We start from the raw sequence: 24,702 nt of genomic DNA on the forward strand, positions 1-24,702 counted from the left end.
CCAGAGATGACTGTACCCAGTCATACTTGAGTGAGGTGACTTGGGAAGCACAGAACCCTACACTCCACTAGTTCCTACTAGCACCACATGTATCTCCTCCACTGTCCATCCTTCTACATCTTTTCTTTCCTTTGTTCCCCCCCTCTATTCACTGAGGTGTAGCACTGCCCTCCCTGCCACACAAGGTCACTACACTCAATAAAGATCAACAGGACAGTTCTCAGGGAGGGCTGGTGATGGTCACACTCACGCACTGAAGTAATAAAGCTTTCAGCTGCAAGAATATAACTGCATCAACCTCATATAATGTTGACACCCTGTGGTGTTCAACTATGCAGACAAATGCAGACAAATGGGAAAAAAAAAAAAACTATGACAGTACAATTATTATTTTCATTTTAAATACTGAGTGTTTATTGTCCTGTTGTTCCCAGCATTGACTCACTTCAGTATTTCCTTGGAGTGACCAGTGTTGGAGTTCTTTTTGTCAGGTGTCCCGAGGCAGCTTGACTTCAGCAGGGTGTGTGGTCCCCGGTCCAGTATCATGGTGGAGGTTGCCGTGGCAATGACAGCCACTGCATCACGTACCCTGGCTTCAATGTTGTAGTCCCATTCGTCATATGATACCGAGATAAGCCCTGAGAGAGAAGGGAACATATGCAAAGATGAAAAAGAGATCTGGGAAGACAGAAAAGTAAGAGTGAGGTGGACACAAATAGACAAGCAGTGTGCCATTAAAAATATAGCCGGAGGAGTAAAGACATAATGAAGGCATTTTAGAGGAGGCTTTAATGTGACAAAAACTGAGAGAAAATAGAGAGTTCATATAATTATACCTACAATAGTCTAAGTTGAGACTATGGTCATCCTCAGCTTGCTTTGCTATGCTTGGATTTCCATGCATGAGAATCTGCTGATTATCAGATGTCAGCATCCATTTCTTACAACCATAAACAACTGCGTTTTCATGTCATTTTCAATAGCTGGTTTAGAGAACGTGTTCACATTTGAAACCTGTGTAAAGAAAAGGAAAACCTGCCTTTTCCTCCGAGTCTCAGACTATTATTAGAACTTGAAGGTAGAATATAGACGTAATGCTTGTCAGCCCACATTAGCCTCTCGTTGATGAGGTACTGCAAAATAAGGAGATATAAAATTGCTAGGTATGATCAAACGAACTGCTAAATAGTTATTTAGTGAAGTATAAACCTGGTATAATAATCTTTACATTCCTAAAATATTTTGATTTATTTTATTGGTTTATTTTATTATTTATTGGTTTATTTTGTTGGGATAGTGCAAATTGATGAACAGTAAATACATGATGTAATGTAAATATGCTGGAGTTAGCATTACATGCTAAATTTCATCTGTAGTCCCCAACAACAAACACAAGTATGGTTGAGTTGGATCCAATGTTTAAGTTGAACTTTCAAAGAACTGCAAGTTGAACATTCTTATACATTGGGGCTGTAGCAAAGGTGGTACAATATGTTGTCCATTAACTGCAGGTTTGGCATTTCAAGCTTCTGCATATGCCAAAGTGTCCTTGAGAAAGATTCTGACTCCCTAATTTCTCCCAGCAGATGAGTACCTTGCATGGCAGGTAGATAAGTCATAAATCAATGTAGGCCATTTATTTGATTTTGAGCAGAAAATGACAGACTATCAGCACCTACATCCCATCTCAGATTATGTGCCCTGTGTTTGGTGCTATAGTTCACCAGTAGGATTGCAATGATGAAGTGATTTAAGCATGCCATAATAATAATTATTCGCAAGCTTTATCCCCTAACATGTTAACCAGAGAAGAAAAATCTTCGACAACTGCCTTCAACTAAACTGAACGCATGTTACAACAGCAAACAAAATGGTTTATATAAAATGCCATCTGTTAAAATCTGATATGGTGTTTGGGTGTACCTGTTGGGAAGACAGAAGGAACATGGTCTGCATCACCGGCCACCAGCGAGGGCACGATCCAGGTGTAGCCGTAACCCGTGAGGCCTACAGAGTGGGCCACCTCAAAAATAGTGGTGGCTTCCTCTTTTGTGCAGTAGAGCAGAATGACAGGACTTTGCAGTTTCTTCATCTGGTTCTGGATCTTGGAATCGCCATCATCCACTGACATGTCCAGTAAGATGACTTCTTCTAACTCCCAGCCTACAAAACTATTCTCGATGGTGCTGCGGACCTGGATACAAAAATACGAGACAGTTAGTAGCAGTAGCCTGCATGTTTGGCTAACCTGCATTTTCCATTAAAGCATTCAGAAAATAGAATTAGCTACCCACTTAGATCAGACTCTGTCAGACCTTATCAAACACTTGAAATGATGGCAGAAACAATGTTTTTCTCAGAAATAGTTGATTTACATCAACTTACATAATCCTCACAAAAGGCAAAGTTAACATAAAAATAAAAGTATGAGCTATACATTTTATTAAAGGAACTAACCATTCTTCTTCAAAAAACAAACAAAAAAACAAATTTAATAACATCTAATGTGCTGGGAATCCAGCGAAAAAGTGCGTCCGTCATTTGTATTCACTAATAAATACGCTATTCCCTTTTGAGTCACGTCTTATCAGACAAACACATCCATCTTTGCAGATAATATTCCAACTTAAATTTCTTTCTTCAAATAATAGCAGAGTGGTAGATTTTGTAGAAAGGAATTGCATTTAATGTGATGATAGAGTGGCAGATAGATACCATTACATGGGGAAAAAAAAAAAAGTACTAAATCTGATTTTCATGTAGGTTATGGTATACATAGTTTAAAATAACTGAGAAAGTTGTTGATGCCAATGTGTTTTTATTTTGAAAGCTGTGTATTGTAGTACAGTTGAATTATATTGTGCTGACATATTTCATTTTGATAACCATTTTGGTCAGTGGACTCTTCTTCACAATTATCATATAGCTCAATTACCACCTCCCTTGCATGGTTCAAACGTAAACTAAACATTATGATAGCCAAAAATGGTGATTTAGAGTAAGACTGTTTTATTTGAATGCAATACTTTGTACCCAATGTTTTGGTAAGTGTATGCTAAATCATCAGTGTGTTTATTTACCTTGTTGACAAAGTCCTGGTAACCGGGGTAGTATGTGGTGACTATGGAGAAAATGTACCAGTCATACTCCTCCATAATGTTCAACATAACAGACGCCTGCTGCTCGATGGATGGGCCAAACTGGAAAAACATCGAGTGGTCGTCCTGGAAACCAGAGACACGCAGTCAATCAGCAAACAAGGTCATGAGTCATACAGCTTGAGAAAGAACTGGACGGTGGGGCACAGATGATTATGGAGCATGCCTAGCTCCTGCACGCCTCAGGAAGAAACACACCAATGAGGGATAACATTATGACCACCTTCCTAATATTGTGTAAGTCTCCCTTGTGCCTCCAAAATAGTTCTGAACCCATCAGAGAATGGTCATGGGCCTTCTGAGCGTGTCCTGTGGTGTCTTGCAACAGAATGTTGTATTGTCACAAGGTGGTCAATGTTATTTACTTCTCCTGTCAATGGTTATAATGCTATGGCTAATCAGTATACAGTTTTGTTTGTAGCTCAGACTTTTCCGTTCTCGGTTCCTACATTGTGAATGCAGTAAAGAATATGCAACAATGTGACAGTGATGGTTTACTTGTTTACAATACCACAAAATTTCCATCACAACAAGATGACATTTATTATCGAAAAGCCTTAAGGAAGTTATCTTAGCACATTTCATGCCACCTGAGTCAATGATATTTACTGTAGGGTTCCCAATTTGTTGAAAGACATTAATGTCAAAACATTTTTTCTCCATAGAGGGGAGTATGAAAGACAAGAAGCTTCCTTGTAGGCCCAAGAGATTGTTTGCTGCCATTAAGTGGTGAAGGGCAGGTCAGTCATCCATGTATAACTCCCAAGCTACACATCAAGATACATAAGTCGAAATGGATTATTTACACATGTAAGAGACAAAGCAAAGGAGTTGTAATGAGAGCAGTCTCATGTCGATAAGGAATACTAAGTACAGCCATTCGTTTCTGCAAAACATATCTTCTAGTCCTTACTTTATTCACAATCGTGTTCACAATAAACTCTCAAAATGAAAGCAAATTACATGACATTATTGGTATTTTCACATTATTCTTCTAATTCCATCAGTTTTTTTGTTGACAATTTTTTCTGTTAACATGTATATGAAATCTGAAACAGCCATACGTAACAGCAGCAAGGAGAAATTTGAAGGGAAATTAAGTTCAGCTCAACCCTTCAGTGGTTACTTATATGTACCCTTCTGGAACATCTTACACTTCCATGCACTGATACGCACTGTATATGTTTGCAATAGGATGTCCAGGTGAATGCATTTACCCATGTGTTATTTACAAGTATCCATCCATGTATACAATCAGTTATACGTGTAAATCTTGGTTTATACTCCTGCAAACTGTCTACACAGAGCCTACATCATATGGGGTTACACTGTTGAAAATATTACCAAGTATTACACCTGTGCGCTAGTGTGTCCATACTGATCTGTAAATATGACACTAAAAGACTAAACGGGAACTAGTCAGCCTTAAATTTCTCTCTGTGAATGGTGAGTGAAACTGAGTTACCTGTGTTATAGTTGAAGATAATAAATGTTTATCAAAAGTTATTTTCACCAAGATCACAGCAGCACTGAAGAGTACATACATTCGATTCAGGTAGGTAGTGAAGATAGTCTCTGCACTTTTTACCTATAACCCTACACTTCTATTAAATCCATAATTGTTTGAGCATTTCAGCTTCAACATGCCAAGTTTTAAATGCATTATGAAGTACCAGAAATTATGAATCTTCTCCATGGATGCAGAACCATTACCGTGGTTCCTACCTACACTTACAATGATCCACCACTGGCACCACTTACAAGCCCAAGGATAACTGATAAAATTTCCTCTTACAAACCTCTGTATTTAGTCATGAGCTGCTGCAAAACTGTGAGACAAAAATGAACACAGCTTAGCTTGATAGATAAGAGCCACTTGAGAATCTATACTATATTTCTATATCTATATATAATCTATATAATCTATACTTTCTGGATATTTTTATTTAATGAATCTAATGAACAGAGAATTAGAAAGTAAATATCAGCCTTATAGACATGTGTTAGTGATCACTCATTTTATTAAACTTGTCCTCCAACACACAAAGCTGATGTAACTGAAATTAAGCACAACAAAAACAGCAATACTCCTTGTAGTCATAGTAATACTAAGTGACCTCTGGAGTGGGTGTGCTGTGCTTGGCAACCAAAAATGAAGCAAGTTGAGTGGAAGGGGCTAAAAAGAAATGGGATGGTAATTTGTCTTATTATCTTATTATCTATTAGTGTTCCAATGAAACGATCATGAGTGTGTGTTGCCAAATTTGATATAGTGTCGACATTACAAGCATGAAGTTTCTCACCTTTATTAATTTCTTCTCCATTAATGGAGTGTTCACTAACACAGATCATGCATAACATTATGGCCACTGACCTCAAAGTTGATAGAGGATGGGAAAATGTGGAAAGATTTGAAAAACATGGGCCAGAACACCTCTAAAACTAGAATTTTGTGGGATTTAGTCTGGTCTGCAGTGGTCAGTTCCAGTCAAAAGTGGTCCAAAAATGATAAATCAGTGAAAGGGCAACAGTCTTAACAGCGGACAAGATTATTAATGCACATGGGGAATGATCATCTACCTAAGCATTGTTCCACTGCATGAGCACCTTTTAATGGAAGATGTATTCCACAATGGCAGTGGCATCAGTGGTTGATACCAGGCACATTCCAGGCACAGAGCTGCACTGTTGTCCTGTTGACAGTGGGTTACATGTGACATGACCACTGTCACCTACTTCAGGTTGGTCCCACATACAAGGTCCTGCTGCTCTAAGTACCCAGGCAAGTCTAGTACTGAATTTACTAGAGATCCAGTGGATGACAGAAATACCTAGTATGTTAGCGCAAAGACTGATCTTTCTAAATAAAACACAAAGTTTGTTATTTTTTCACAGGCAGAGCCCTGCAGTGCAGTCGTCTATCCCTCATAGTGTCACTTATTTAGCTGAAACCTGTCTGCCAGTAAAGTATCAGTGGCTGTCGCATGATTTAAACCCATTAAGACAGAGAGCAGTCATTTGCTTTTTTTGTGATATTTCTCAGATTGTCACAGACACAGTCTGGATATGTAGTCGGAGCTAAGCCTGCCTCTGCAGCTGTTGCTGCTGCGTCAGTACTGTACAATAGCTGAGCAGAGCAAGCCTAGAGCAGGAGGGCTGAAAGGATTTGGCAACTCATCTCCATGTCATGCCAATGAAAGCCTGTCTCCAATTAGATTTGCAGAGGAAGAGCGACATATCAGCCCGCTGCTCAACAAGCCATGGTGAGAGAGGATTGGAGGGTGGAAAGACAGAGCGAGAAATGAACAGAGAGACAGAGGCAGACAAAGAAGAAAAAGAAAGTGTGAGGGAGTGATAGAGGGGAGGATGTTAAGGTTGACAGAGAGTGTGTAGTCTCGTTTGATAAAGCAGGCAAACCCTCAGAACTCAGAGACAGGGGATCACAAACACAATTAAAAACACACAAACAGGCACACAGTGCACACATCTTTCCCTCTAACACTCAGCTTTTTCCACTTCATCACATTCTTCTTTCACCACCTTTAATCTTCCTCTCTCTCTCTCCTCTTCACAGTCAGACACCACTGCAACCACTGCTGTTGTCAATCCTGCTCAGTTTGAGAGCAGTTTTGATGAACGTCTAAGCACACAGTGAGTTAATTAATCTCATATTCCTCTGCTTAATTATCAATGAACCTGTTTCAGCATCTCATGCTTAGCCTTATCCAATACACTTCAAACTACTTCGATAGAATTACTCTTGCTATTTTTTCATTGAGGAAATCATTCTAGCAGCGCAGAAATGTGATTCACTCCCACAGTAGTCACCTGAGCAGTGAGGATTGCACCAGTTGCACCACAAGATCAAATTCGGCAAAGGCGGACATTTCTAGCAATCCTGTATAAGAGACCGATATAACAAATAACCATTAAGTTTTTTTTTCGAATCTCAAAGTGCCAAATCCTGCAGCAAAATTGACATTACATTAAAAACCGAAATAAGACCATTACAAATCTAGTCTAAATGAAATAAAATCAAACCTCTTCATTGCGCAGTGTCACACTGACAGTCGTCCTCATAGCACGAAATAACTTCCAATTGAAATACATCAGTTTGAAATTCGTTTCGAGCGGCATGAAAATTTGAGAAAAATCGGCAGGTACCAAACAATAGATTAATTTTCGTGACAGTTTCACATCCACCGTGACACCGCTTCTTTATAAAGGGTCGCTAGAAATGTCCGCGTTTATTGAATGCCATCAGATATTATTTTAATATCGTTTTTATTTATATTATTATTATTGTAGAAATGTCATTCTTTAGTCCATGACCCCTGACCTCAGATCCCACCCACCCACCTCCGTCCCCAGCTCCTCCCACTGTCGTAAAGCATTGACTGTATGTACTAATCGTAAAGCGGCTTTTCTTTCCTTTCTCCGCTGAGTCCTCTCCAGGACAGGTATGTCGTCTCTCTGTCCTGCTAATGTTTTGTGAGCTAATGTCTTACTTTGCTTACATGAAGCACATCGTTTATATATTAATGCAATGGTTTTGAATGGTTTCAATCATTAAACGCAAGATAATGAAAACAATCTAATTTGTGAATTAAAACTAGCCGTGTCTGGTAACTTTCGTGTAGCTAGCTTAAGCCATCTACGGGTAATCTGCGGTGCCTGCACGATATGCGGTAACACAATGTCTCATTAGGCTGCTTTAAACAAAAAAACGTGATCTGCTTATGTGTTTTCAATCAAACCTTTCTGCATAAAAAGCAAACCCAGCTAGAGCACTAAAGATTTGCCTCTGTTCTTCTTGTAGTTGCTGTCAAACCATCTCCTGACCTCTGACCCTGAATCACCTCACCAACCCAAAGGCACTTTTAAGATCCACATCTCTAGGACCGCGCTGTGACACTTTTGTGGCCTGCTTCATGTGTTTGTGTAATGTGCTCAGAACATTGATAATCATTCTGAATATGTGTGTTGGTTTAAATGAAAATAAACTAACTAAATGCATTCCTTTTGTCTTTACTGTCCAGGCTCTCATTTCATTGTGCCTCATATTTGTTTATAATAGTCTTATATCCACAACACCTCATTTGCACTAATTTACCTAAAGCTGACAAATAACACCTATGATATTAACATTGTGCATATGGGGTAAAGATGCCAGACTCAGGACTTAGTTCATTGCACCTTTTAATTACTCATAGTAACTTATGTCTGTTAACAATAGTGTCATATTCTTGTCACTTTACTTAGCGCTGACAAATAGCACTTATGATATTGCATAGCTGTTTATAACTGTGTGCTGTAGAGAGATGTATACATTATTATAACTTTATTACATATACTTATAACTACAGATATAAAGCACTATAGGCGAAGTCAAAACTCATTATGCATCACTATGCACATTTAGCAAAGCAAAGTAGTTATGATGCATCATAACATTAACAAGTGACTAGGCAGATATTGACATATTTATAATGCACTATTCAGATTAAAATTATAATCATTCATAACCAGTTGTCATAATGCATCATGAAGTTGGTTATGACGACTTGTGAATATGTATAGATGGTAATAATGACCATTATAATGCTTTATAGACACCTTATAAAACATTATGAGTGCATTCATAGGGCATTATAAATACAACCTTCATAGAAAGTGTTACCTAAAATTCAAGAGCACTGAAAACAAAACAAAACATTTATGAACTCGTATTAGTACTTGTGATCAAAGTCTGCAGGTATGTAGAATTTCTTTAATTTTAATTATGTGTAAGTAAATGTAATACAGTTTATCTCAGCCATGAACGTATTTAGCTAAAGATTAGCATTTTTCCAATTGTCTTTTATTTGTGCACCTTGAATAATTCTGATGCATTAGGATCAAGACAAAAAAAGAAGCAAATGTGAGAATGGTACGACCACTCTTTGCCTTCACTACCTCTTTCACATTGAAAATAGCAGGTTGACACAGGATTTTCAGACCCGCGCCTTTGGTGTGCTTTCACATTGCCAGTACTCCTGGGTCTGACCTCCCGCTGTGAGAGCTGCGTGCCTGTTTTTTCCTCCCTCTCATACATCATCACATCGTGCTCTACACTACGAGGTAAACAATGGACAGCATGGTGTATTGTTTTAAAGCGTTGTCCTGCATAAAATGTGTTGATGACCTGAAGAATAGAATGGTCAAACCCCTGGCTCAGTCAAAAGGTTAGCGATATTTGAATAAATCACTGTGTCCCACACAGAGCCCGATATCTGCTGCTGAATTTCCTCTTCTCCACAGATGCAGAGAAGGTTGCGGATGACATGGTCTTGCCAGTGCACTGCCACGATCGATGAAAGGCATCCTATATCGCTATACAAGGTGTATATAAACACAGTCGCACATGCATTCCCCTATCAGTAACAACACATTTGATTTGATTGAAAACAAATGGACAAAAATCTCTGCCCTTCAGAGATCGGTCTCTTACAGGAGTAAACCCAAACTTGGCCCTGTTTTTGAGCTGCTCGTAGCCCTGGAGCTTCTACAATGACATAGTCTGACAGACCGTCCAGTGACAAAATCAAAATGTGGCAGGCAGGTAAATCAACATCATCGTGTAAATTAGCGAGTCGACTAAACATTCCTGTTCACATGATTGCTGATTGCTGGGTCATTTCGTGCAATGTGAAAAGGGCTCTGTGTCCTAACACAGAGTAGGAGAGATGATGACAAACTGGCAAGAAGAAGATGAACAGAAGGTGAAAAGAAAAGAAAAAGTAACAATAAAACCTATTAGCTACATGCACAAAAAACACTGGGTAAAAACTAGCACAAGGAAATTTGGCAGAAACAGCAGAACGAGTAAGACATTGAGACAGGGGGAGGGAATGGAGGGAGTCAATTTAACATCACCTTTCATCACCAGCAGGCTAATGGAAAGCTCCTTCACAGGGAGTTGATTAAGCTCATTAGCACAGAATTAAGCTGCATCACCTTTACTTTTTAAGCCCTATTTGCTCCAAGTTACTATTATCCAGGGAATTTATGTGATTTAGAAATTAGCAAACACTGGGTTTCTCTCAAATCATATCTGCTACCTTGCTTTAGATGTAAAAAAAAAAAATCATGACAATACTGATTTGACAGCTTCAATTATTTTGCTCATGCAGGCTTATAGTAATTAATTAATTGATCCCAGAGGAGGATTCAGTACAGCATATAAATCAACTCCACCTTAACACATTAATGTAACAATAAATACAATCCCATCCATCATAATGTGCTGCTTTCCAGCTCATCAATCTCATCCTTCTTTGAGGTGCTTTCTCTTCTGATTGTTTTGACATATTTTTTTTCTCTTAATTAGTCTCCATGCTGTGTAGCAACATCACCTTGAATGTGTCCAAACTTTCATTTACAATTATCAACACAGCCACCAAAATGAGAGAAGAAAGGCACAAAACTCCTTGAAAAAAATAATAAAATCACCCAAATCACAGAGATACATGCTTGTTAGGCTAATTAGTGACTCTAAATTGTTGTTCGTCTTTGTGTTAGCCCTGCGATAGGCTGGTGACCTATCCAGGATGTACCCTGCCTCTTGCCTAATGACAGCTGGGATAGGCTCCAGCAACCCCCGTAACCCGAGTGAGGATTAAGCGGTAGAAGATGAGATGAGATAATGACTATGAGATGAGATAATGATACGAATGATAATGATGCCTTGGTTTTAATATAGTGCCTTAACATAGACAATCAAAGCGCTCAAAACTTTACAACTGAGTACATTATTTATTCGCTCACACAGTCACACCCTGGTGGTGTTAAACTACCTCAGTAACCACAGACGGATGGAAACATGGCTGCCAATCCGCGACAACGGCCTCTCTGGCCACCACCAAACATCACTCACTCACAATCATATATCAGTTCACACTGGGAGCAAGGTGGGTTCAGTGTCTTGCCCCAGGACCCAATGGACAGATAGGGCGTAATCAAACCACCAACCTTTCGGTTATTGGATGGCTGATCTTCCTCCTGAGCTACTGCCACTAATCATACTGGACTATGAACTACTACATACTGGAAAAATGTGGTAGGTTTTTCACAATATGACTTTCCAAATGGACATGAAAGATTTATGTAATTTCAATCTGGTGCAATTAAGCCAAAAACAGTCTTTCACTCTTTTCTTAAATTGCAGTCTGTGTGATTAGTGAATTAAACTCAACTTATGCAAATTAATAATTATTAATTATGATCAATTATAAGACAATATGGTTTTCATTGTAAAATCAGAAAAATGTTTATGTACTTGATGATGAGCCTACTGCACCCACACACATGGATGTGGAAATACTGTAATAAACTGACTCATTCCTAATATCCATTGATAATAATAACTTTATCATAGAGCAGAGTTACTCATTGCGTGGCTCGTGAGCCACATGTAGCTCTCAAGCTATAATTGGTGGCTCGCATGGTAGCTTCCCATGTGGTAACACAGCCAATACATTTTTTCAAATTTGCTACATAAACATACAACACTGCACTACAAAAACGCGAACATCTGAATTATACTTCTGCCTTCACCCAAATAATGAAGGTGAAAGGAAGTATTTTAAGCCTTAATGGTGCTTCCTAAAAGGGGCATTGTCAAACCTGGCAACACAGCCCGCATCCTATTTGGCATTGTTTACAACACTTGACCACAGCATACGTTTGCAGACAGGCTGCATTAGCTCCGCTTGCCAGCTCTGCACACAAAATGGACCGTTTTTTAATAATAAAGGGACAGAAACAAGCTCAAAAACAAGATGGACAGACACACAGTGTTGTCACGAATAGTGGAGTGGATGAGGAAAATGAGTCAAAGGAAGCAGCAAACAAAAATCAGCACGGAGACACCGTAGAGGGGATGAGTAGGCAAACAGCAGGTGGGGTGGCAACCGCCATTCCGACATAACACCATTCTGATATAACGCCATTCCGAAATTAGGCCCTAATTGTCGGAATGGCAACACTTAAACCTTTAATCAAACGTCCCATCATTCCGACAATTTTTGGTCATTCCGACAAGGTTGGAATAGTGGTATGTTATCCGTTTTTAAAAGTGTTGCCATTTCCGACAAGTCTTTTGTGCGCCTTTATGATGGCATCATGCAGAGACTGACAACTGTGATGCCCGCTCCATTAGCAAAAAAGTTGGAATCTGATAACAACATTACGATCACCACCACTGACGAGCGATCTCCTCCCTGTCCTTTTCTAAAACTGTTAGGTTATAATCAGAACTTAATAAGAAACAACCATAGACGTCAGAACTAGGGGTGCACTTTAAAAAAGTGTGCTGTGGGTAGGGAGGCTGATGGAGTGCAGGGGGCGGATGGGAGGGGGTGCGGCTGCACCACCCGCACCCCTAGTTCCGACTAGACGAGACTTTGTGTTTGTTTGTTTATTAACCTTCCACTGACTGTATCACATCTATACACATGTCTTAAAACATGAAAAAAAGAACACACACACACGGAAGTATGCACATTTCTTTATCGAAACTAAAGCCTTGTTGGAATGCCGGGATGAAACTTTGTCGGAATGGCGGGACGTCCGCTTGTCGGAATAGTGTTAGTCGGAATGGTAACATGTCTGAAGAGTAGAATATCGGAATGGTGGTATGACCATGAACACTATCAAGAGGAAACAGAGAAACCGACTGACCCATGCTCATGTTGAATGCCTCACTGTGATTGCAACAAACTAACAAACTACAAATACAATGGGAAGAAAGTCAAGGACATGCATGCCACATTCCGCTCATCCCAGGTAAATCTGGTCTTAAATAAAAATGTATTGGCTGTGTTATTTCTTTTTTTGTGGGATGTCATATTTATATGTAGAAAAGCACATTTGGAAAGGTGAGCTAATATGTTGTCGTAAAAGTGGCTCTCCTTTTGATTTTGCATTGCCAATGTGGCTCTTGTGAAAAAAAAATAGTGAGGTCACTATCGAGCTATACTCAAAATTCAACTTTCTGACTTCCGGTGATGCAAGCGGTCAAGTAGCCATGTTTTGCTGGAGCTCCCGCACACCCGTTTAGTTTTTGTGTATCGATGTCTCTGGAGCACTTTTGGGGCAATTTGACCGGCAAAATGCCTCCGAAACAACTCCGACCACCAAGGAGAAGTCGCCGCCATGCCAAGATGACAAAAACACAGGCGACATGCCTGAACTAGACCCAAAGATTGCTAAAGTCTTGGAGGTAATGACGGTGAATATCACTGGTGCGATTGATGACAAACTGGACCGTATGCTGCACAGTATCAACAATAACTTCGCATCTTACCAATCACGCATCTTAGCGTGATTGGTAACCGATTCGACGAAGCTGAGGGACGGATATTAGCGGTGGAAAATACTGCTGTGGAAACAGAGAAGCATGTCGCTAGCTTAACGAAGACAGTCAAGGAGCTAACAGTGTCTTCAGGACCAGTAAACTCGAGGTCACCGAAATAATTTGAGGATCCTCGGATTATATGAGAAGGTGGAGGTCAGCAACGCAGTAAAATTAAGATTGTACAGGGGTTTGGTCGTGGTCTCTTATCATTTTGAATCTATATTGAATGTCAAAGATTATTTCATATGGAACAGCTATTACCCCATTTAGGATAATGATAAAAGTAATGATTAAGACAGACAGCATCCATGTAATCCACAGTAATAGACATGTTAATAATTACATCTTATGGAGGCTCTTGGAATGTGCGTGGAGTACACCACCCAGTTAAAAGGAAGAAAATTCTAACACCTCTGAAAAAGGAAGGGGTTAAGATAATCTTCTTACAGGAAACTCACCTCAAAGACACATAACACGTTAAACTAAAGCATGAATGGGTGGGACAGGTTTTCTTTTCATTCTTTGCTTCCAATAGTCGAGGAGTATTTATCTTATTCACAAATCATTACCATTTAAGGTTGAAAAATGTATCGTGGATTCTGGAGGACGGTATATTATTGTTAAAGGATTAATATTTGGTAAGACCATCACTCTAATGAATGTATACCATCCCCCTAACCACCAGACATAGCTGATAATGAAAGCTATTACATAGTTTGCTGAGGTTAAATGTGAACAGGCAATAATCGGAGACTTTAACTGTCTCTTGGACCTTCAAATGGACAAATCATCTTCAGAGAAATGGCCTCTCACTAAAAGGGCCAGGGCAGTACTGGAATTAATTGAGGAGATGGGATACTTAGATGTTTGGAGAACTACGCACCCAGGAGAGGAGGATTTTACCTTCTACTCAAATGTCCATAAAAGTAGTTCAACAATAAGATTATTTATTTATTCCTAAATTTAGTCTGAGTTTGGTAACCTCTTGCTCTACTGGAAATATTACAATCTTGGACCATAGCCCTTTATTCCTTGAGCTCCTCCTCAAAGGAAGTATTCCTTCCACCAAGATGTGGAAATTTAACTCTTCATTGCTTGGTGACCCCAACTTTATCTCACTCTTGTGTACTCCAGAGGCTTAATAATATCCTATGTGGAAACTAAACGACGACAAGCGCTTCAGTGACAGAGGGAGTTAGAATTGAATCCCTCTGAAACCAACTTTGAAACAATGTTGGATTTCAAAGCCTCTTTAAATACCTTACTCAACCATAAAGCAGAGTAGAGTATTAGATAGAGCCTATATGAATTGGGAAACAAACCGAATAAATATCTAGCTCGGTTGGTTAATAAGAAATCTGACTCACGTTGTATTTCGGCTATTAAAGATGGTGGTGGTAAAAGAAGGACAGATTTAGAAAATATTAACAAAATATTTGAGGCATATTACAATCAATTATATAAGAGTGATCAGCCTCTGCCCGATCAGAAGTTCTCTGAGTTATTCTAAACTAGCCCAACCTGAGTTTAAAGATCTGCAAAAGAAACACTACATAGACCAATAGCAGAGCATGAGGTTAAGGTTGCTCTGAACTCCCTTCAAGTAGGTAAAGCAACAGGTCCAGACGGGTGTGGTTACGAATTTTATAAAGAATTTAAATCCCTATTTATACAACCCTTGCTTAATATGTTTCATGACTCACTGAAAAATGGATCTCTTCCACGGCCACTAACAGAGGCCAATATTAGAAAGGAAAGGCTGATGATGAGTGTGTGTCATAGGCCCATAAGTTTGTTAAACACAGATCTCAAATTGTTGTCTAAGACTCTTGCTCCGTGTCTGGAAACAGTCTTGCCTTGTATTAATAATAATGATCAGACAGGATTTATTACTGGCAGGAACTCATGTAGTAATATGAGGAGGCTTCTCAATATTATCCAGTAGTCTGGACGCAGAGAAGGCTTTCGATCGGTTTGAGTGGTCCTATCTCTTTTCTACTTTGGAGAAACTAGGCTTGGGTGAATCATTTATTAGCTGGGTGAAGCTATTATATGACAACCCCTTGTCAGCTGTGTTAACCAATGGCATGAGATTGCCTTATTTCCGACTGGGGCGAGGTACTAGACAGGGGTGCCCTCTGTCCCCGTTACTATTCCCAATTGCAATTGAGCCCTTGGTAGAGGGTATAAGGCGTGTCCCCTCAATTTCAGGTATCTCAGTTGGTGAAAAAACTCATAAAGTATCTTTGTATGCTGACAATGTTCTCCTGTTTCTTACTGAGCCGGAAGTCTCAGTACCAGCAGTCCTGATTGGTTGCTTCAGTCAATTTTCAGGTTACAAGATAAATTTTTTGAAATCAGAGGATCTTTCTTTGGGTGGTCTCTGCTGTACAAAGCCCATACCCCCTTTATTTTGCCCATTCAAATGGACAACACAGTGCTACAGATAGAGGCTTTGAGTTATGGAGAAGTAAAGGTATCTTTACTATTGGACACTTGTATGAAAAGGATGTACTGTTGTCATTCACTCAACTGTGTAAAAAATACAACCTTTCACAAATTGAGTTTTTTTTAGGTACCTAAGGATACAGAGTTTTTTAAACAGCCAAAAAGACATGGGGCTCTGTTACCAACTCTCTCCATTGGAAAACATAATCACTGTTGGCAAGAAAAAAAGGCATTCTGGGTCATAGATACAGGCTCTCATTAAATGTGATAAAGGTTAACCTGCTTTTATGAGCAGAGATTGGACCAATGATCTAAATACGGATGTTGACGAGGCAGATACAGGAATCAGAATACACAATTTCTGTCTGTAATAGGAAGAGAAACCCAATTTAGACTTCTTCACCGTTTATAGATCGCTCCCCAGTTTAAACTGCATAACAGTTAATCAGAAATGTGCACAAAGTGTAATGTCGAGGTGGGGAGTTTTATTTATTGTATCTGGACTTTTAGATATGTTGCAAATACTGGCAAGATGTAGAAAATCGACTACATTTACATTTTTTGACATTAAGCCTAAGAAAGACCCGGTATGTCTATTATTTGGATATTTGGATTGACAGACACACAACTTAAAAGTGTGCACTCCAAAAGACTTTTCTCTATTCTCATTTTTTGTGCAAGAAAGAATATATTGCTGTAGTGGATAGAGTGTAAATCCCCTACAATAGCTGGAGGGCATAAGATTATTTTTGATATGTTACCCATGGAATACTTAACATATAGGTCCAGATGTGTGACTGATGTTTTTTTATAGTCTGGACCCCATTCCTGACTTATATTGGCACAAGATTATCAGCCATTGTGTTGAAGGGCCTGGTGTACCGTAATTGAGAAAATATATTACGGATCAACACATAACAAGTTACACGAGTCATTTTACCCTCGATGTTAATGATGCTGCTGTAGTAGAATGTTAAAAGTTGGTGCTGTCTCTGGGGGTTGTTCCTTACTCTTAAGGGATATATATATATATATATATATATATATATATATATATAAAAAATATATATATATATATACATACATATATATACACAGTATTTATGTTTGATTTGGCCTCATCCCCTCTTGTTTTTGTTCATATCTTGCCTAGGACAGCAGTGTTTGTTTTTATGGCTGTCTATATTGGTATGCATCTATATATACACACTATATATACACACATACATACATACATATATATACACACATACATACATACATATATATACATACACACACATATATATAATATATATATATACATATATATATGTGTGTATGTGTGTATATATATATATATACACACATACACACACATATATATATACATACACATATATATATATGAGAAAATCAAATAACTCACGCAAACATGTCCTCCTCCTCCACACTAGGTGGCGATATGTGTCTTTTCATTGGGTTAATACCACGTTAATATGGTCCGTTTTCCGTTGACCTGTTACATCATATAATAAACAAGAGTCGTTCTTGCAGCTGACCGGCATTTCAAACAACAACCTGACGGATGACAGTACATTTTCTAATCTCGTACGTAATGTTCGCGCTACTTCTGGTGCAGATAAGATGCACGCTATCCCTCAGACAGTTCTTCTACCAGCTCTGTTTACCTTTTTCTTCTTCTGCGACCAGAGGCCTGTGTCACAAAGCTGGATTACGGGTTTAGCGAGGTAACTTCAGGGTCAACCCTGGGTTTCCGGTGTCACGAAGCTAGATTCATTCTTATCGAAGTGAGTTACCATGGTAACTTACTCTGAACAGCTAACCTGCTTCGGGTCAGGGTAACTTTCGGGATTTATCTGAATCCGATAAAAGGCTCCACCCACCGGCCAATCAGCTGTTCGGGAAAGAATCACATGCCCTTTCATTGAAGACCCGATTGAGATTGGAGCCCAAATTGCGAGAAGAGCGTTACGGCTTGAACGCATCTTCCAGGAGATAACCACACAAAGTACAGTATTTTAGCCATTTGTCCCCGCTAAACTCATACACACCTCATAATCAGGATATTTTCATTCAGGTTAACAACTTGATGTATTGATATGATGAAATTGTGGAATCAGCTTCCAGCTTTATTGTAGCCCATGTAACATTGTAGAATCAAGAAATCCAACTCCCCAGATAAAATTATGTTTTTGTGCTTGATTTTTATAAGCTCCCACATTCTTTTTACTCCAGGGGGGTTATATCTGGGGGAATGAGAATTGTCATGCACGCGATTCATCTATGCAGCACAGTGATTGGGTTTCGTGGCCTCATTACATGTAAACTAATTGAGCCATTGATGTGTTATTTACGCATTTATGCAATCTGCAATCCTTTACCGTGGCTTATGGCGTCTCCTTGATGCAGCTGCGGTGTTTGACTTTTCGAGTTTTTGAGTGAGATTTACTTTTTTCTCTTCATATTTCGTCATATTCATATTCATAGGAGAATCAGTCTTTGCTCCTTGTAGGAGACATATGCTGTCCTTTTTGCTGGCGGATCAGCACTCATTGGTCTGCTGCCTTGGAACCCGCCCTTTATATGTGCACATTCACCGATTCACAACAAGATAAACCTGGATTGTGTCATGGTTTGTCTGTCTTTTATTTTGTGAATCATGTTTTGTGTTTCCTGTTTTATTTTGCCAAGTTTCTTCGTTTCCTGTCGGTCATGTTTCCTTGTGGTTTTGTCATGTCTGTCCATGTCATGTTGTGTTTCCTGTGTTATTTTGTTCTGGTGTTCCTGTCGGTGTTCCTCGTTTGTCCCTTGATTGTTCATTGGTTTCACCTGTGTTGATTGTCATCATGTGTTTCACCTGTGTCTTGTTAGCCCTGAGCCCTCTTGTGTATACATAGCCCTGCTTTCCCTTTGTTCCTGGTCGCGTTGTTTAATGTCTCCATGCCATGTTTGATGTCTCAACACCATGTTCCATGATTCCTTTTTGATTTTTGTATTTTGGTTTTCCTGCTGTAGGCAGCGCCTTTGGTTAATTATTACCTTTTGTTTGAATTCCCTGCCTGCCTCATCTATAGTCCTGCACTTGGGTCCTCACCTCTACAACCTCCTTCAACCTTGACAGATTGAGTTAGCGAGTTGATAGCTAGCATTGTGATGCCGCTTATCCAGATCGTCACTGTTCCGGATAAGTTCAGCTGGATAAGGATAAGGATACAGGCCTTGGCTCACATGGATGTTTTTGTTCTGGGGTCACACGCCAGCACAGTGGTTTTGGAGCATGCACACACGCATTATCCGATTGAAAACTGATTACCGTATACGTGTCAGAGAAAATTGAATTCCAGTCGCATTATCTGGGTGTCTCAATCGGATAATGAGAACTCCAATTTTAATTGGGGTAACATGTTTACATGCACTTAAGTTCTCCTGTTATAGTCTGATTAAGAAATGATTTTTTTCACGTGCATGTAAACGCAAGTACTGTGGCTTTGCACAACCCGGTTAATTGAAAATATAGGTCTCTTGCCCCTCCTCCATCCTCCATCCTCTCCTCATAGGGCACTGTTAGCTCCAGCAAGAGTTGTCTTGTGGCCTCAGAGATCAAGATGATGTCGCTCTGTCTCCCTCTACTCTCTCTCTGATTACTCATAGCCTGCAGATGCTGTCTCGCGATTGGAGAGTACAGAAGAAGGGGCGGTCCAACCAGCTGAATCATCAATGGGAGGTCTCCTCCTCAGTTATCAGCAAGCAATCACAATGTTCATATGCTCATGCCATGTTTTGCAACATAAAATCACCTGGTCCAACATCTGGAAACCAGACTTCCATCGCATCAGGTTCTTAGCCTAGGCTGTATATGATCCTTCCAGCTCACCTCCACTTGTGGGGCAAAACTGACACACCATCCTGTCCTTAATGTTCAGAACAGGGGATCCCTGCAACACCTCCTCAGCAGCTGCCCAAAAGTGCTAGACGGGCGCCATCACCAGGGGTTTAGGGCCTCCTTACCTCCACCACTGACTGGAAGTGGACCAAGCAAACAGTCATAGTTCCCAGCCACAACACCAACATGGCATCAACAAGACATGATCGTCGTGTCAGAATCCACCAAGCAGCTGATCATTCTGTAGGTTACAGTGCCCTGGGAAGAGTGCATGGACGAGGCATACATGAGGAAACAAGTACCAGGAGCTGGTGGATGATTGCAAGAGGCAAGGCTGAAGAACGAACTGCAAACCTCTGGAGGTGGGTTACTGAGGATTTGCTGGGCAGTCACTCTGCAAAGTGTACATGCTGCTGGGCCTCACCGCAGAGGCAAAGAAGAAGGCCATCAGATCTGCAACTGAAGCCGCAGAAAAAGCCACAAGGTGGCTAAGGCTGCCGGGACACAGGCTGGGGTCTGATCATCCTGGGTGAGGGTGTCTGAAGCTTCAAAGACCCGAATGAATGAATGATGAAGTGATTACCAGATCAGTGACTTCCACTTCTTCTTTGAGGAGTGAGCATGCATTTGTGGAAGGCGTGGTTAGGGCCTCCTATTTCACCCGATAATGGCAAAAAGTACTTTCTGACTTTTCTGGCCATTGATATTTTGTGACTGCCTGATATTTTCTAATTGGTCGCTTATTGAAGCAGAGCAGCATGCCTTGCCTCATCTATTCTGATTTCTAATCTCTTTTAAAGTCTATGTGCGGCGAGTTTTATAATTTTTCGGCGTGAGAGTTCTGGTTAATAGTCTCTTTTGCCTCGTTCTACTTCCACTTCATCCATGTAAAAAAAAAATAAAAAATTGAACAAGCATTAGAAACAGAACCGAATGTGAAATATACAGTAGCATACCAAAGTGTGTTTACACTAAATGTAAAGCGTCTTGAGAAAGTTTGTATCGTTATTTGTGCTGTATAAATAAAAAATTGACATGCATATTTATTCCATATTTCATGACAAGTGGTGTCATACAATGAAGAAAAAAATTAATTGACCTCTTTGTTGAATGTTTCAACAAATATGAAGTCAATACATGGCTGTAGTGCATTCCCTCTACAGTGCAGAACAAGCAAGAGGGCAAAATGAGTGAGCACATGGTTAATGAATGTCACTCAGGGAATAAATTATTTGATGAAAGCCCTACATCCTTTCAGCACTGATGGAGTGATGATATGAGACCCTGTCCCTACCAACAAATTTTCAAATAAAACAAAATTACCTTCAGCTTGATAGCTCAGACGGTGAATACTTAATTTAATCGTGGGCAGCACTGTGGTGCGGTAGTTGGCACTGCTGCCCTATAGCAAACTGAAAAAATGTGAATTAGTGAAATAATGAAACATGAATTTCTGTTGGAAGGAAAACTCAGGGAGGGTAAGTACAACACAACTCTGTTGTTTGACAGATGGATATAAAGGTCAGAAAAAGTAATATATATTTAATTTATCACAGTAGGTAAACATGGAGGAATTGCTGACTTACAGACAACAAATTTAACAACAAGTCAAAAAATAAAATACACATAGAAAACAAGAAAAACAGGAATAAATGCATGTTAGCTCTCTCTCTCATCCCTCCAGCTTCCATCTTTCTTCCCAACCCTCTGCCTCTCCAATTCTGCTTTCCTCTCTAACAATCACAAAGGGTGAGGGTGCAGGCTAGAGTCAAGCGCAGTGTGCAGTGAGAGACATGTGGTTCAAAACCTTGTCATGACGCACTTTTCCTCAGTAGGTCATGCTTCCATTTTGCTCTCTGCCCTCCTCCCTCCATTTTTTCCTGAGGCTTTAATCAATCACTTTATTACTTTTGAACGGCTGATGAAGGATGGTGATTTTTTTCCCCCTTTGTTTCTTTCAATCCACTGCACTTTTTCTGCTGTGTGCGTTTGTATGCGCGTATCGCTCTTCACTGTCTATCGTGCACAGAGTTAAATCAGATAAGCTGCATTCAGTCTTCCCGCTTTTCTATTTGCAGCATCTTCCTCGTCACCATTATCTTTCGAATGTCATGGAACATTTCCTTCCTATTTCAATATGTTGCTACCCCAACCCCAAAACCCCATCATCTGGAAAGAAATTCCCCATTTTTATTTTCAGAGAGAGCACAGATGCCAAGCCATCTTCTCCCCAGTTCTTCCATTTGTGCTGCACGTCTCCTTCAGCAGAGAAAGACTTTTTGACTGACAACAGCTGCCCTGTCAAAGACAGGAAAGTCAGAAAAGAAACAGAAAATGAAGGAGAGGCACTCGGAGAAGTGAGGAGTGAGGGATAGAGAAAGACATTTCTAATTCAAAGAGACATGTAGCGTTTCCGTGGCAACTCGGTTTCCATAGAAATGCTCTTGCTAAAGATACCATTAGTGGGAAAAAATATCTACTTACGCTATGCTGTATGCACTGTATGAACACAAATATAGAATGTTATCCACTTATGTGTAAATTCTGCATCCACACTCATGCATGAGAGAAGACTCACATTCCAGCACAGTTTTATTCTCTGACACACCTGAGGTCAATTATAATAGCTCAGTAAGAGCCACTTATATTGGTGCTTCAATTATAGGTTTGGCCCCTTAGGAAAGGAAGTGAAAAAATTGGCTTGCTACTGTTAGCTGTACGTGTAGCTTTAGAGCTGAGTTCTGTTGTGACAACACTCTTCAAATTACTTCCTTGAGATTAGGCTGCAGGGGCCAAATTCTCAATATATTGTCTCATTAACCATGACAGTCTGCCACCACCCACTCAGACCACCCACTCATCTGCACACACTCGTATACGCAACTAACACAGGCTAACTGGAGCAGCCAGAGGTGGACTGTATTAAGTCCAAGTCTTTGGAATATATACTTAATAGACAACATGGTCCATGCAACATCTACACTGTTTTGTGGAACATGGTGAATAATTCAATATAATGAGGTCTCACTAAAAAACAGATGATGACTTGTGTCATAGTTTTAGAACAAAAAATCCCAATAAACATTAATTGCTTAATGAATGAAACTAATCCATCGATCATTTTGCCTATTAAACAAAGCTCAATCTATTGTCATGTAAAACAAGGCAGCACATTTAATTCTGACATAGTAAAAAGTTTAAACCTTGAAAAAATGATTACTCGATTGTCAGAACAGTTTCCAGCATTAGTGAGTTAATCACCAAAATATTGCAGCTTCTTACACTACGATGGATATTTTCAAAAACACCAACCACTGGACTTTCATATCCATGAAGAGAGAGGGAATATAAATACTTAATCAAACCAATTACCAAACTGCGAATAATTGACCTGTTTACATGGATTTTTTGTTAAATCACAGGCGTGTCATTTATTTTGTGACTCTTAACAACACTCAGTGTGATAAGACATCAAGACTGAAGATGAAACTCCATAGGTTTCCATTTCATCATGTCCAAACATGCTCTCAGCGTATTAACATACCTCTGCAGTAGGTACACTGTATTTCATGCTTTCTGTGCACTTGCATTTCAAATCCCTTGTATTAAATATAGAAAGAATCCCTGAGAGCTGAGAAATACTGATATTTAGTACAGGAGGTATTGTGTGTTGGAGTTATTGTATAACTCCATTATTGTCATTGTTTAGCTGTCTCAGACACAGTTCGTAGACCCACATTTCTGCTGAATGACAGTTTAGAGGCTCTGTGTGCGACAACTTTATTATAACCGTATCTACATAAATGACAAAGTGACCTGAGAGTGCATACAATTAAGCAAAGCAAAGCTTCAAGTGCACACTTGTCGACGGCTGTTGCTACAAAGCACAGAAGGAGACAACAAGAGTAAGTGTTGAGGATCAGGCCAAAGCTGATTAGAGAAGAGATGAGGGTGAGTGAATGAGCGCGAGTGAAGGTGCCACTCACTGGGTTTCACTCTTACCATAGATAAAGACCACTGAGCTGGATGTGTCAGCCTCTGCTACTGAAGAGAGTCGGCAGATGTCAGCAACAGATACAGCAGGTAAAATAAGTTAGAACACATCACAATTTTTCATAGTAAACATATTTCTAAAGGTGCTATTGACATGAAATTTTCACCAGGTGCTGGTAACAACCCAAGTAATCCATAAATAGAAAGAAACCAAAACAAATCAGTTCAGAAATTAAGTTATATGTAATAATGTAAAACAACAGAGGGGAAAAGGTATTGAACACGCTTACTGATATTTATTTAATACTTTGCACAAAAGCCTTTGTTGGTCATGACAGCTTCAAGATGCCTCCTGTATGGAGAAACTAGTCGCATGCATTGCTCAGGTGTAATTTTAGCCCATTCTTCCACACAAACAGTCTTTAAATCTCAAAGTTTCTGTGGGCCTCTTCTATGAACTCTGATTTTTAGTTCTTTCCATAGATTTTCAATTGGATTTAAGTCAGGTGATTGGCTGGGTCATTGTAGCAGCTTTAATTTCTTTCTCTGAAGCCAGTTGAGAGTTTCCCTGTCTCTGTGTTTGGGATCATTCTAATAATAATAATTTTTATTTGTAAAGCACTTTTCATAGTTAAAAACAATCCCAAAGTGCTATAGAGTAACAACAAAATTTAAAACTTTTTTTAAAAAGACAGGTTTTCAGGCCTTTCTTAAAAGAGTCTGGTGTTTGAGGAGCCCTCAGGTGGTCTGTGAGGGAATTCCAGATGTGAGGAGCAGCTGAGCAGAAAGCCCGATCACCCATCGTGCGAAGCTTAGTCCTG

General features: G+C 39.6%; 1 protein-coding gene across 7 annotated transcripts in view; it reads right to left on the reverse strand.

Annotated features, from left to right (window-relative positions):
* grin2bb (glutamate receptor, ionotropic, N-methyl D-aspartate 2B, genome duplicate b) overlaps nucleotides 1-24,702 on the reverse strand; it is a 169,221-nt gene that overhangs the window by 85,664 nt on the left and 58,855 nt on the right. For all 7 annotated transcript variants that reach the window (XM_047578984.1, XM_047578986.1, XM_047578985.1 and 4 more), the window contains 3 exons: nucleotides 3,081-3,224; nucleotides 1,924-2,194; nucleotides 446-638 (listed from right to left, as the gene is read on the reverse strand). In XM_047578984.1, coding sequence (XP_047434940.1) covers nucleotides 446-638; nucleotides 1,924-2,194; nucleotides 3,081-3,224 — 608 coding nt within the window. The remainder of the gene's footprint in view (nucleotides 1-445; nucleotides 639-1,923; nucleotides 2,195-3,080; nucleotides 3,225-24,702) is intronic.

Source organism: Mugil cephalus, chromosome 2 (genome assembly GCF_022458985.1).
Source record: "Mugil cephalus isolate CIBA_MC_2020 chromosome 2, CIBA_Mcephalus_1.1, whole genome shotgun sequence".
Classification (NCBI taxonomy): Eukaryota; Metazoa; Chordata; class Actinopteri; order Mugiliformes; family Mugilidae; genus Mugil; species Mugil cephalus.